This window comes from Amblyomma maculatum, chromosome 1 (genome assembly GCF_055883805.1).
Source record: "Amblyomma maculatum isolate TAMU_Amacu chromosome 1, ASM5588380v1, whole genome shotgun sequence".
Taxonomy (NCBI): Eukaryota; Metazoa; Arthropoda; class Arachnida; order Ixodida; family Ixodidae; genus Amblyomma; species Amblyomma maculatum.
In genome coordinates this window covers 192,299,373-192,314,328 of record NC_139344.1, presented here as the reverse complement: position 1 = coordinate 192,314,328, position 14,956 = coordinate 192,299,373, and the positions used below count along the sequence as shown (strand labels likewise).

At 42.3% G+C, this 14,956-nt stretch overlaps 1 protein-coding gene across 3 annotated transcripts in view; it reads right to left on the bottom strand.

Annotated features, from left to right (window-relative positions):
* The window catches only part of LOC146205275 (retinoblastoma-like protein 2), a 114,047-nt gene that overhangs the window by 29,368 nt on the left and 69,723 nt on the right, over positions 1-14,956 (bottom strand). For all 3 annotated transcript variants that reach the window (XM_084589934.1, XM_084589936.1, XM_084589935.1), the window contains 4 exons: positions 11,666-11,880; positions 7,224-7,403; positions 4,458-4,529; positions 4,278-4,383 (listed from right to left, as the gene is read on the bottom strand). In XM_084589934.1, coding sequence (XP_084446060.1) covers positions 4,278-4,383; positions 4,458-4,529; positions 7,224-7,403; positions 11,666-11,880 — 573 coding nt within the window. The remainder of the gene's footprint in view (positions 1-4,277; positions 4,384-4,457; positions 4,530-7,223; positions 7,404-11,665; positions 11,881-14,956) is intronic.

The window sequence follows — 14,956 nt, the reverse complement described above, 5'->3', positions numbered from 1 at the left end:
CTTTCATAAACAGATTGCTATGAACAGTGCGCCTGTTATGCAAGCACATGTGCACCCAAGTAGAAAGGAAAACGAGTCGCATATATCACACAGTGGCACCAACCAGTTTTCACGACACCGCGGTTATAATCCGATTAAGCTGTAGGGGACCTCCTTTCACATGCCCAGCCTCCGCTGCTTAGCCAGCAGGTCTAAGGGGATTATCCACGATCTCAAGAGAATTGGCTGACACTATTGGGTGCAGGGCAGTCATTAAAGGGGAAAAAGCGACTTATTTCTTGAACTGTATCCGACTAAAGTAGCCAGATTATGTGCTCACAACTTAAAAAAAGTCTGCACAACAAAAAAGTTACAGTACTAAACATCGAGACGGCACAATATCATGGTGGTTTGGCAGCAAAGAAGAATCTGCTGTAGAACAGCACTGCGTACGCACGTGCAACAATGAGCACAAACCAAAACCTTGACTTGAGAGGTTCATTCATCCCAGCCAGCAGCATGGAGAAATCCAGCTATCACACAGGTCACAATGAAAACATTCTGCAGCAAAATGCTTGGTAGAGCCACCGCACACTTTGTTTCCTCCTCCTTTTCTGCTTGTGGCCTGTCTCACAAATGTAACCCAACCAGGAGTGAGAAGAGAGCTCTGCACACCTCTAGCTTTGCAATTAGCTATTTGGCATCTATAAATGCGCAAGCAACAAAAGGTTTTTTAGCCACAAAGCAACACCATGGGCAATGAATTTCAATCCTAATGGGATCAAAAGCATACACATGGGCTCAGCAGCTGTGACAACCTCTGAGACAGACAAAGCTTTACAGGTGGCTTTCCTGAGTGCCTCCACATTGACATAATTCCATGCTACTCAAATTTCAAAGTGAGAAGAACTAGCTTGAAGCCCAGTAAAAATTTATGTCTCACTACCGAGCCTTTATTCAAACAAAAGGGCTGCTTTATACATGCAGAGCAATTTGGAGACCTCACTGCTCTCTGGAAAATTATGTTAGCAAAGCACATTACAGTAAAAACTTGTTAATTCAATAAATTTTTGCTCAGTTCGGTTTATAGGTTTTAACGTCCTGCAGCAACTCAGACTGTGAGAGACGCCATAGTGGAAGACTAATTTCTACCACCTGGGGTTAGTTAACATGCACTGACATCGCACAGCACACGGGCTCCTTGCTTTTCACCTCCATTGAAAAGCAGCCGCTGCGGCCGAGATTTGATCCCACAACCTTGGGCACAGAAGCCAAGCGCCCTAACCACCCCAACACCACTGCGGGTAATTGAATGAATTTCAAGGAACTGGAAAATATGCTCAAATGATCCAAAACCAAAGTAATAAATGACCCCCAAAAAACGTACAAGGATCAATCGAATCAGGGTGAATTTATCTGATGAAAAATTGAGCAGTGGTCACTTGCTTGTGCGTTCAATGCAACACTTGATCGGACTGCCACATAATGTCAAAGGCCCTGCAGAATCTTTCAATTGCGACACTGTAGCAGTCGAGCCTCCTCAACAAGCACTGTATGGCAGGCTTTGCTGCACAATGAGAGAACAGCACATGGCAAGCGCATAATTTCGACACAATGCAGAAGAAAGAAAAATGTGCACCAGCACCAATCAGTGTCCGCAATGGTGCGCTTGATGCATAGCCAAAAAGCCACTGTCGCCACGGGATTATGTGAAGCTGAGAAAGGTGAAACCCAAAATGTGCAGCAGACTTTTTCAAAATGGGGCCATCCAGTTTTGATCACGAATGCTGTTGTGTACACATCACGGATGTGCAGGCACCTCTGTAGAAAGCAGAAAATTCAAGTCTGAGTAGGGCTACTTCGAGGAAAGTCTTGCCACACCGGTCGTACCTGGATACAACCCCCCTTTGCGACCCCATTCTAATGAACTGGTGCAAGACCCATAGCATCCAATGCCATGAACTTAGAAGGGTGGATGTCGGAAGCGCATAGCATCCAGATTTCCTCATTAACAGCAGTGGAATTAATGGACCTTTACTGTAAATTAGAAAAACAGGCTACACCGCAAAGGTAACACGAAACTTGCAGTCTCTGAATCACCAGACCAGTGAAATATGTATGATGCTGCAGCTTGCCATTTTCTGGAGACAGATGCCAAGTGGAAATAGTGTTTTGCAAGGTGCAAGCCAGGTAATGCTTACAACTACAAAGATTACCTCAAAAACTAGTCATAGATGTCTCGTAGATGCCCAACATGTGTGTACGTCATAGTCACCTAAATTCAGGAGTTTAAAAACTAGAGCAAGATTCGAAAGGCTCATCTGTGAAACTAGAACATCAATTCAGATGCGGCTTATACCAGGATGAGCCTTATACACCAATTTTTTCGTTGAAAGCCTCTAAACATGATATGGTACATAAACTCGATTTGCATGTGTTTATTCCACTCTCAAATCCCTTCTCCATCAAACTATTACTGGATGAGGTTTAGTTTTACTATACAAATGACATGTCCCACTGCGCATGCAACAGTAATGACACCAGGTAATTTTAGCTGGACAGAGCTGCATGTTCAATCATAACTTCCACAGGGCCCAAATGAGCTTTTCTTCCTTATACCAGAATGAGCCTTATATACCAATTTTTTTCGTTGAAAGCCTCTAAACATGATATGGTACATAAACTTGATTTGTATGTTTTTATTCTGCTCTCAAATCCCTTCTCCATCAAACCATACTGGATAAGGTTTAGTTTTACAATACAAATGACATGTCCCACTGCGCATGCAACAGTAATGACACCAGGTAATTTTAGCTGAACAGAGCTGCATGTTCAATCATAACTTCCACAGGGCCCAGATGAGCTTTTCTTCCTTATACCAGAATGAGCCTTATATACCAATTTTTTCGTTGAAAGCCTCTAAACATGATATGGTACATAAACTTGATTTGCATTTTTTTATTCTGCTCTCAAATCCCTTCTCCATCAAACTATTACTGGATGAGGTTTAGTTTTACTATACAAATGACATGTCCCACTGCGCATGCAACAGTAATGACACCAGGTAATTTTAGCTGAACAGAGCTGCATGTTCAATCATAACTTCCACAGGGCCCAAATGAGCTTTTCTTCCTTATACCAGAATGAGCCTTATATACCAATTTTTTTCGTTGAAAGCCTCTAAACATGATATGGTACATAAACTTGATTTGCATGTTTTTATTCTGCTCTCAAATCCCTTCTCCATCAAACCATACTGGATAAGGTTTAGTTTTACTATACAAATGACATGTCCCACTGCGCATGCAACAGTAATGACACCAGGTAATTTTAGCTGAACAGAGCTGCATGTTCAATCATAACTTCCACAGGGCCTAAATGAGCTTTTCTTCCTTGTACCAGAATGAGCCTTATATACCAATTTTTTTCGTTGAAAGCCTCTAAACATGATATGGTACATAAACTTGATTTGCATGTTTTTATTCTGCTCTCAAATCCCTTCTCCATCAAACCATACTGGATAAGGTTTAGTTTTACAATACAAATGACATGTCCCACTGCGCATGCAACAGTAATGACACCAGGTAATTTTAGCTGAACAGAGCTGCATGTTCAATCATAACTTCCACAGGGCCCAGATGAGCTTTTCTTCCTTATACCAGAATGAGCCTTATATACCAATTTTTTCGTTGAAAGCCTCTAAACATGATATGGTACATAAACTTGATTTGCATTTTTTTATTCCCCGCCGGGGTGGTGCAGTGGTAAGACGCCCGACTACTGTGCCGGAGTTCCCGGGTTCGAACCCGACCGCGGCGGCTGCGTTTCGATGGAGGCGAAACGAAGAGGCGTCGTGTGCTGTGCGATGTCAGCGTACGTTAAAGATCCCCAGGTGGTCGAAATTACTCCGTAGCCCTCCACTACGGCTCCTCTTTCTCTCTTTCCACTGTCATTCCTACCCTCCTCCCTTCCCTTACGGCGCGGTTCGGGTGTCCACAGAGCAAGTGTGACAGTTACTGCGCCTTTCCCTTCCTGTGAACCAATTTATTTATTTTTTTATTCTGCTCTCAAATCCCTTCTCCATCAAACCATACTGAATGAGGTTTAGTTTTACTATACAAATTACATGTGCCACTGTGCATGCAACAGCAATGACACCAGGTAGTTTTAGCTGAAAACTGAATGTTCAATCATAATTTCCACAGGGCCCAGATGAGCTTTTTTGCAACATGTAGTAACTATCAATGCAAAGACTGACTCCCCCCAAATAAATGTGACAGAAAACAGTAATGGCTCACCTCCATCTTCTTTTTCAACAGGAACAGGAGAACTCGAATTGGAGCCTGTGCGACTGCTGTTGTCGCTGTGCGTTGGATTTTTCCGCAAAAGTACACTGCGATACACCTGCAGTGTTTGGAAAGAAAAAGGAAATATTTGAGTACCATCATACTGACAAGCCAAACAGAGGGAACACTCACATGGCTCTTGTTCTGAGGCTGCTGCCGGTAGCAGTGAAGGATCTCCTGAAAGCTCTTGTCAACTCTGGTCACCTGAATAGTACAAAAATTTTGTCTTTGATGACTTAGCACAGTTCCATGAAAACAATCACTGAATTTCAATTTACTCACAGTTAGATATGAGCACACTTCATCCATCATTCAACTTTACAAAGGATGCCCAAGACCAACACTCAGAAAGGGCAATATGATTTAGAAAAATTAAGCAAATGAAAACTGCGAGATTTTTATGACATATTCAACAGTGCTGATGCACCATTGATGTTAAATTGCTTGCAATATTCAGTATAAACCAGAATTAGAGTCAGAATCAGGTTTAATTTTCCAGTAATCACACACTGGATGGATTCCTAGGCTAAAAGCCAGAGATATGGCTTGACAAAGGCCCAGGAACCAATTACAGGCTTTAACACTGTACAGTGAAAGCTCGTTAATTCCAAATTCGATAATTCGAATTACACTACTTGGTCCAGCCAAGCTCCCTAGAGATCTGTGTATAAAAATGCCCGTTAATTCGATCGCGAGTCGGTTCCACTACGAATAATTCGAACTATGCGCTGCCGCGTCTGGGCGGCTTCGCGCACATCACGCGGCAAAAAGTGAAAAAATAAATAAATAAATAAATAAATAAATAAAAATAAATAAATAAATAAAAAATAAAAAAACACCTCCGCGATAGGAAGGCATAATTAGAGGCTACGCACGTCCAGAACGGAAACAGAAGATGGAACCAGGTGAAACCAGGTGAAACCATCGACGAAGAGTGGGTAAAACTTAAATGGCGCCATGACTGACGCGGCAGCCGGTGGCGTTGGAAAGAGGGGACGGCGGGCGCGGCAAGGTCAATGCATGGCCGCGGCGGCGACTGCCTGCTCTCTCTCCTGCGCGACCTCCGTAGCTCGCAACTAAATACTCGTTAATTCCAGCCCTGTTAATTTGGAAATATGGATAAATACTGTCGGCGCAGTCCCAGCCAACGCTCATGAAAGGCTATTATCTGGAACGACACTATGGGATAAACTTTTTTTTTTTTTTTTGCGACAGCCATCCATCTTCTACCCATCAGTCATCAATGAAAGCACGCTAGTCAGCCGCAATCATGACGCCGGCTTCTAGCACCGTTCGCTTCAAAAGCCGCTTGCTGCTATTACGCGTTCCAATGATAGGAGTGGCAGTAGACGGCGCCCGCCCCAGTTGCTCATAGCATGATAAACGAACATACTGAAAAGGAGGTTTGCACAACCCCCCTTCCTTCTGTGGGAGCTAAAGTCAAAAGATAAACACACCGTTATCGCTGCGCAGCATCTTGGCGCGCTGCAAAGAGAAGTTTTGTAGACCATGACGGTGTGAAACGGAGGGACGCGCTAATGACTAATGCTTTTTTCTTTTTTTTTTAGATTCATAGGCACAAATCGGGGCTGAGTGGGTTCATTATGCTAGTTCGTTACGCGACTAAATACGAAACATTTACCGTAATATAAATGGTTCTTATCAGTTTTTTCGAGGCCATTCGGTAATTCGAACATTGGATAATTCAAATGTTTTTTCCGGTCCCATGAAGTTCGAATTGACGAGCTTTTACTGTATATTGTATACAGAAAATTATCGGATAAAAAGAAGTAAAAGCGAAGTTTGGTTGGTCCATGCTTTGCTTCTATGGGAGTTCAAAATTTGATACTCGATTGGTTATAACAATGTAGTTTCTTACATTAGGATGACTAAAAATGCTTAAAAGATCTGAAAACAACTTAAATACCCACTCCAAAGGCACCATAAAATTCATGGGAAGCATGTTAGCGTTGTCGCTGTGTCAACCAGCACTTCTCAATGTTACGCTTGAGGACTAGGTCAGTGCTGATGGCCACTTGGTTGTGATGACATGAACCAAGAAATAGTCAACCGACCAAGAAATAGTCAATCAGCAAATTGACTGTGTTTGCCTGCTCTCCTGTCTCGTCTTAGTAGCGCTGTTTTTTTCCAATCGTGATCATGTACCTACCAGCTCGTATTCGGCTTCTTCTGGAATCAGCTGATCCTTGCAGACGATGCAAGTAGCGACGATGACATCGAGAAGGAGAAATGCAGGCTCTAAACAGTACAGATACCGCCAACACGGCCAAGATTGCACCATTTTTACATGGAGGCAACATCTCTAATTGAGTGTTCATTTTTGCTCTCCAACATAGTATGGAAGGCGAGATTTATTGTTTCTACTAATGCTTTTCATTCAAAAATTGTGCTTTTTCACACCTTTGTGTAGTCCATATTAGAGTAGCTTTGAGTTATTTTTTAGTAGATTCGCTTGCAGGAATTTGTATGCACACTTTTATTAGAATATAAGATATAACAAACAAATATGCATGCAAAATATGACTTTTTTATAATGAGGTTCGACTGTATAGTGTTTACTGTAAGCAATATGTATATGTAGACGAGAGTAAAGTGAACGCCTCTAATGTGTTTACATAAACTGTGTCTCGCCCATGTGTTATGGTGATATCTTTGCACCCCTTTGAGTAAACCAATTACAACTTACCACCACTAGCGTGCTGACATATCGCAACACTCAACCACTTCAAGACATATTTTCCACATGCCGCGAAATCTCCACGAACTTTAGCAACAAGAGTGTTAGTCCTAAAATTGGATGTTATCTTCTATAATGCATCAAGCTCAGCAGAGGCCAAAGAAAAGACTTACATTTAATAAACACAGTCTTAAACTTACTTTAGTGATGACATAAACAGCACACAAGATGAGTTGGTCCAAGTGGCGGTCCCTCATGAGATCAGTTTGGCAGACAATAGAATGCTCGAAGCAGGTCCAGATTTTGAGCTGGATATCCATCTGCATAATTCCAAGTCTGGCACAGATGTCTTGAAAACGCACACCCGCCAAGTGGTACACCTGTTCACAGAAGCTGCGAATGTAGCACCTTAACAGAAAATGCACTATAGCATGAGGAGAAATGTTATTAACACACCTTCACACGAGTGAATATGCCAAAGCAATGAAATAATTACATAGCCGCATACGTAATGCAAGCTGAAAGCATGCAGTTTATGCAATAACCATGAAGCTCAGAATTAGGTGTTTCACATAATAGACAATCATGGTTTGCTAGCCACTCACCTACTCACACAACACACACACACATGCACGCACACACACGCGCACGCACACACACACGCACACGCGCGCACACACACACACACACACACACACACACACACACACACACACAAATTGAAAATGTGACAACCAAGCAAAAAGAGTCCCAAACTGTTCAAAATCACTGCTAATAGGTCCACAGAAGAATGATTTACAAATGTTGTTTGATATGCCTGTCACATAAACCACTCGGCACCCCTCTGAACTAAAGAGGTACAGTCTTCATGGAAGTTTTATTTTAATAAAATGGGAATGAGTGCCAAACAGCCTGCAAGGACCCCATCATAATGGATGTGATAGGCAATGGCTATGTCTTCAACAAGAACTTAAGCCCTCTACGCGAATAGCTTGGCCAGATAGGCTGCTTCTTTAAACACCAAAATCAGCTAATGGATATCAAAGGAGATTGCCTAGCCTCAGAAGCGCCCATTTTGGTTTTGAAGCAAACAGAACATACAGGCCAGAAATGTTCGAACAGCTCAACAAAGGAACTTGCACAAAGAAAAAAACTTGCACATAGCAAAATAAATATCGGTTTGGTTTGATTTACAGGATCGGGCTTAACATCACAAAGCGACATTGGCTACAAGGAATGCCATACTGGAGGCCTACAGAGATTTCGACCACTTGAAACTCTTTATGTGTGCTGATACTATAGCACAGTACATGGGCACCATATGTTTGTCTTTATTGAAACACGGCAGCCGTGGCCCGAATAAACCCATGCACTCAGGATCAGCAGCCAAGCGCCTTAAACACTCGGCCACCGCAGCGAGGCAAAGTAAATATTATATACAGGGAAACATCTATTCTTTATGCACTGTTTCACACACAATGAACAGCAGCAACTGAAATGATAGCCACAGATGCTGTGACGTTTGCATATGCAAGCAGGCACTGCAGTTATACACATAAAACATCACTTAAAAACCCAATTTGCTGCAAGAAAAGTATTAATTTGGCATTTGTTAGGTCTAGAGTTCTGACAACTGCTAGCCATTGAAAAAACTTTACCATTTTAATGACAATACTCCCCCTATGCTTCAAAAAAAGAACCCAAAACTCCCTTTATTCAAGAGTGTTTCAGTGACATCCCATATGACTGCTTCTGCCTAAGGACCATCTGAGCATAAAGGGGTGCTGAACTGCTTCTCGAGTGTCGCAAGTAAATATATCCGACAGTTACAGTTCATAGTTGTGAATGACTTAGCCAAGCTACATGGGCCAGGCATTGAAACTGGTCTATAAGGCTTAACTGCATACAGGCCTCATATAGCAAGTGAATTAAGAAAAAGTTCAAGGATATTAAAAGACTTTCAAGGCCATGTAAGGTGATTTTTCAAGAGACAACCATTGCGCTACATGACAGAAGTTTCTGACACATAAGCAACTGCACGAAGGTATAAACATTACTTTTACTGCACTCAATGAAAAAAAAGTCATACATGCACTTATTTATGGTAAATCCTTCTCCAACAGCTGCCTGGCCATAGCATTGCAGAGAATGCAACTATTTTACAGTTTTCCACAGAGCTGACAAAAAAAAAATACCGTATACACTCGTGTAATGGCCGCACGCATTTAATGGCCGCACCCCGAACTTTAGAAAGAAAATTGGGGAAAAAAAAACTTTTAAAAAATTTCCCGAGTAAAAGCCGCACCATGAGTTTCAGGAAGTTGGGCAGTGCCGTCTACTGTGCGGTGCAAGAAATACGGAACGTTTTGTAGTTACTGCAGCCAGGTGGGGCCCAAAAATCAAGTGAAAGCCAAAATGAAGCGTAAGGTTAGAAGTAGAATTGCCAATAAGAATTAAGAACAAGATATTTGAGGAAAAAAAAAGTCGAGCATGGGGGCAGCAGCCAACCCCTCCGTTGCAAAGGGGGCGCTCCTAGCCGCAGCGATGCCCGCCCGTTACAAAGGGTGAGGCCAACAAATCCAATCCAATCCAATCCAAGTCTGTTCGCTCCTCCATTTTACAGCCATTTCCTCGATCGCCCGAAGCATATCACGTGCGATCTCACAATCGGAACGCATCGCTGCCCTGATTTGTTCTGCGCTCGTGAGCTGAAGATTTTCTTTTTCCTCGATGGAGTGAGTGGATGGCAATGGCCCTCTACCAGAAGACTCCAACCATCCGATTGAAACGGGCATCGCTTGTGGCCGTTTGCCACTGGATACTCGAAGCATGGGCCACGGTTTCGTTCGAGACTGTGGAAAAAAGTTTCAATGTGACAGGGATATCAAACAGGCTGGACGGTACGGAGGATGACCTCATCTGGGACAAGGACGAGCCTGAAGTCCCGACGAGTTCGGAGGAGGAGGAGGACGACGACGAGGAGTGATGTTTTGGACATGGGACGAGCTTGAAATCCCGACGAGTTTAGCGGAGGAGGACGAGGAGTTTTTTTGACAATAATAAAGGCAGGTACCACCGCAAATAATTTTTTTCGCTGTCTTTTTTCTCATGTAATCGCCGCCCCTGATTTTCACCCCAATCTCGGAAAAAAAAGTGCGGCCATTACACGCGTGTATACAGTATGTGTCTAGCCTATTGCCTTCCTCAAACATTGCAACTGATGGTTTTGTTCCTGCAACAGATCTATATTCTCGATTAGTAAAAAAAAAAAAATTGGGAAGGTTGGTATAGATTCATTGTGGTCACCAACACAATCGAAAACACAGAATGAAGGGGAGAAGAAGAACAAATTCTCTTGTCTTGCTGCTAATCAGTCAATCTTCCTTGAGCTCACTACACACATGGCTTGCAGCACACTGAAAATTTTTTTCTTTTCAAAAGCAGTCTCGCCCACTGCAGCAAGGTCAAAAGCATTTGCCACATGGTTCGCATTTCACTCGATGCAGATTCGTACCATTCAGTGATCCATAACTACAGCACAAACGGCAGGACAGAGAAGAAGGAGGGACACCACACAGCGTTTGCGCTGTAGTTATGGATCATCGAAAACACCAACAACTGCTTTTGTTGTACCATTCAGTGCCATAAGTTTTTACAGAGTCACGCACTTAGAAATTTATTTTCAAACATATTGGCAGCAGCAGACAGACCGACAGCAAGTTTATTTTCCTGGCATTCTTTAGCACAGCGGCACAGTCGTATCCATATGCAGAAAACTATGAGAATGTTTAGCTATAAGCTTGCATAATGAGTCAGCGCATGTGCAGTGCAACACTACAACATGGCAGCTGGGACTAGAAAGGCCAGGAACAGCAATGGCTGCAACATGGCCAGCTGTCTCGCATGCATCCACCAAACTTATGAAACATTGAAGTTTTTACCCCACTGGTAGAAATATATGCACCAAGAAAAAAAACTTCCTTATTCACGGGTTTTATAAAAGTTTCTTGCCATATATCATGATTTATTTTTATGAAGCAAGGTTCTTTAAGGACTTTCAAGGATTAAAAAAAATATATAAAGCACTTTCACGGGCGTTGAAAATGGGACCTTTGAATTCAAGGGTTTTCAAACACCTGCACACCCACACACACCAAGGTACACATGTTGCTGAATGGCAGCTCTATTACAGATGACTGCACGGCCCGAAACCATTGATCAGTTAAAAATATCAGCTTTATAAAATGTATACTTCACATTTTTCACATGTCAAAGATGCAAGGTTTAAACAAAAAAACAACAAAAAAAAAAAACAAATTAAGTGTAAGGAATCATTTAACCCATCTGAATGTGAGAGCAAATCTTTCTTCACTACAAATCCATAAAGGGTGACTTAGTTTATCACCTCACTCCTCTGAGCAAGAAACTATATCCGGACTGCCACTAAATATGAAAGAATAATTGAATACTGTAACAGCATTAACATTTGAGAACAGAATAACACCTTGACCCCCCCCCCCCCCCCCCTTTTTATGAACTATACTAAAGATGGCTTCTGACAAGACTAACAAAACAGCACAGAGAAAACAGAAGTACCATTTAAAGCCCTTCATTTGTTAGTTACTAATTCATAAATTCCTACCTTCCGGAAGAAAAGTGCTAGGGAGCCAGAACGCAGTGGTCTTCCTTTGGGCGCTTCAGGGACAGAAGAAGGAGGGGCAGTGGCAGAAGCAGGGCCAGGGGAAGAGACTGAAGCCGTTGATAGTGTTACGATGTTCGGCCTTGAGCTATCTGTTGCTGGCACAGTACTCTTGCCATCTACAGGCAAGTACCTGGTTGTAGAGCTTCCCTGGACAGCTAGAAAGAAAGAAAGACAAGGAATAGAGAATTACCGTTTTCTGTATTTAACCTGCACTAATGCTTATTAAAAGCTGCCTTCATAATTGTGCTTCAAGACATCGAACAGTACAGTTAGTAGAGCTTCTCACTCAGTCAACACTGCCATATTAACACCTTCATGCCCTCTCACAGGAATGCATTTAACTGTTCAGGAAATATGCCTTCAGATATGTCCATGACGAAACAACTAATAAGGATGCAACAGTATCACATTTACTACCTTGAGTTTGCCCATGCCAGAAGTTAAGTGTTTTCCATAAGTCCATCGCGTTAATCCGACATTATAAGCACAAACTGGGGAATTGTCAGCCAGAGGGCTGAGGTGGTACAGGGCATTTTCCGCACTTCCGCCCCTCCTCTGTGTGGTTCTTCCACTGCTCCAAAAATGTGTGTTCGTCAAGTGCCGTTCAGTGGGTGATGCAGTGAAGCCCCCTTCATGGCGCAAACCGCTGTGAGGATGCACTGCCACTACTGCGTCGCACCATAATGGGCGCCAGGAAGGCATTTTTGAGCAGTACTGCTTTGGCGCTCCTGACAGCAAGCACATAATAAATAAGGTTATCCGTTTTCGGGTTTTATACTTTTTCCAAATTTAGGGGGTAAAAATCGGACATTATTTTTCGACTTGATGATAGGAAAGAAATGGGGTATTTTGTGGAAACACTCCAAAATTGGGGTTTTACCGGGTTAAATTTACAAACTAATAACTTATTCGATATCTCATAAATGATGTGTAACAATTAGGGTTACGTTTTGGTTTGCTTTCAAGAAAGTATTCCGTAATTCAGTGTTTCTGTCGTAATTATTACTCTCAGTGATGTACAACAGTCAGTTTTTGGACAAGAAACATTTTATTCAGTGTTAGCTGGTCATCGACATTTTACACGCCCTTATTAACACACATAATCATCTGCATGTGCAACATTTCGGTTTCCATCCTAGACCTGTCTCATCTCTGGAGGTATCTTAGATACGAGAATGTTCGCTCAACGTCATAGCTGCCATTAGCTAGACACGTCAACGCTGCATTTGCTAGCCTGAGGTAGCACACACTTGCGTAGTTCCAATAGTCCATCAGTTCAACTGCCATTTGTGGGGGCTTACTTACTGGTAAAACTTCCCCCAAAGCGACCTACATCACCCGTCACGGAAATAGAAGGTTCGGTAGTCATCAAACAACTGACTCAGCAGCCACTTCTTGAAGGGTTCATGTACAGCGCCCAGTTTCAATATTTTCAACTGGCTTTCTTTGTCCGACACGTTCGGTTTCAGAGTGCAACCCCATTTTATGGAGATTTTCGCGCAAAACTATTCACAAGTTTTTACTAATGTGTAACTGCTCTTAGGTAACATAGACAAAACACCTTTTTCTCAATCGCTTTTACTGATCATTGTGGGAAAACTCGTTGACAGTCTGCTGTAGCTTGACGTTTACAAGGTGATCGAAGCTTAGTATTAGAAATTTTCTGCTTTAAAGCTTTTTCTCCTTAAGACTGCATTTGCATAAAGAACCTTTTTATCAGAAAATACCACTCGAATACCTTCTGCTTTGGTGCTTTAATACGAGCTAACAAGTTCCATGGGCACATTTGTTCCAGAAAACGGGAAAAATCGTGTTTTACCCAATTTTTTTAGGAACATGTTCGGGGTGCAAAAACCGGGTAATATTGGGTTTTACCCGTAAATGAACAACCCTAATAATAAAGCACTGATGGCAATGCAAAGAATAGCCACTGTTGCACTGTTCTCGTCTAAAATGTAGGCGATCCTTGCCATCTTTCTCACTGCCATCATTTCCTGTAAAAAAAATAAATAAAATTACCGTAATATATTTGCTTCTTCTCAATTTCTTCAGGGCCATTCAATAACTCAAACTTCGGGCAATTCATACTTTCTTTCCGGTGCAGTGAAGTTCGAACTAACAAGTTTTTTGGTATATGCATTTTTATCTTTTAAATGCAATTTCACACAAGCTTTGTTAAAATGTATGTATGTATGTATGTATGTATGTATGTATGTATGTATGTATGTATGTATGTATGTATGTATGTATGTATGTATGTATGTATGTATGCATGTATGTACCCAATAAATTCTCTCTACAGCATGGAAAATGCAATCTATGTACAAAAGGCTTCAAACGAACCTATTTGCACAATATGTTCGTTATAGATGCATTGCTCCTTCTCCCGTGTCCTCCATTGCAGCATAAGCTTATCCTTCAAGTTCACAAGGCACCATAGCACGTAAAGCAACCTTGCTGATTATGTCATATAACATTCTGTGAGCTAGCTCCCAGTCTGAGAGACGTGCAGTAATGCTTGACATGCTGGAAGTGACACCTGTAAAGCCTATTATTGCAAACGAGCGGTCGTATATGCGCGTATACCTTGATTCCGTGCACGTCTACGATGGTGCGCTGGCTGCAGAAGGGCACACAGCAACATGCTGGCATACCGAATAGAGCTTGGTGCTAGCAGCGACTACTGAGATGTTAAAAATGAAACAATCGCCTGTGAGCATTCCAACGCAGCTTGCAATGCATGCACGGCTTCCACGAAGGCGCACATTGGCAGCACTCTGTGGGAGGCGCGGGTGGACGGATCAAAACATGGCCGCCACGCGCAGTTTGTGTTTTTTTCACTAGATGGCCCTAACTTTTGTAAAGCCTCTATAGGACTAATGTCATCAGCTTGTTGAGCTAGAAATGAGTTAAAAGTGCAAAGACATGTTTGCGAAGTCATTCTCGATACATTTTTATTTTTTTGCACACTCATATACCTCAGGCACTTCTGTTAATAAGAGAGAGCTCTATGTGTACGAAAAAGAGCCACACAACGGTGATGGCCGCCATCACTATGTCCCTCAGTGGGCAAGCATTATGCAAGCGAAGGTATCAGGTGACATGCACAAGCAAAGTGCACAGCTGTTTCAGGGCCTGCACACTCTGGCTTAGTAAATATGCCTGTAACCTGTTTTCTTGCATTTTTGAAATTTGAACATCTCTCCCGCAGCCAAGACAAGACAAATTTTC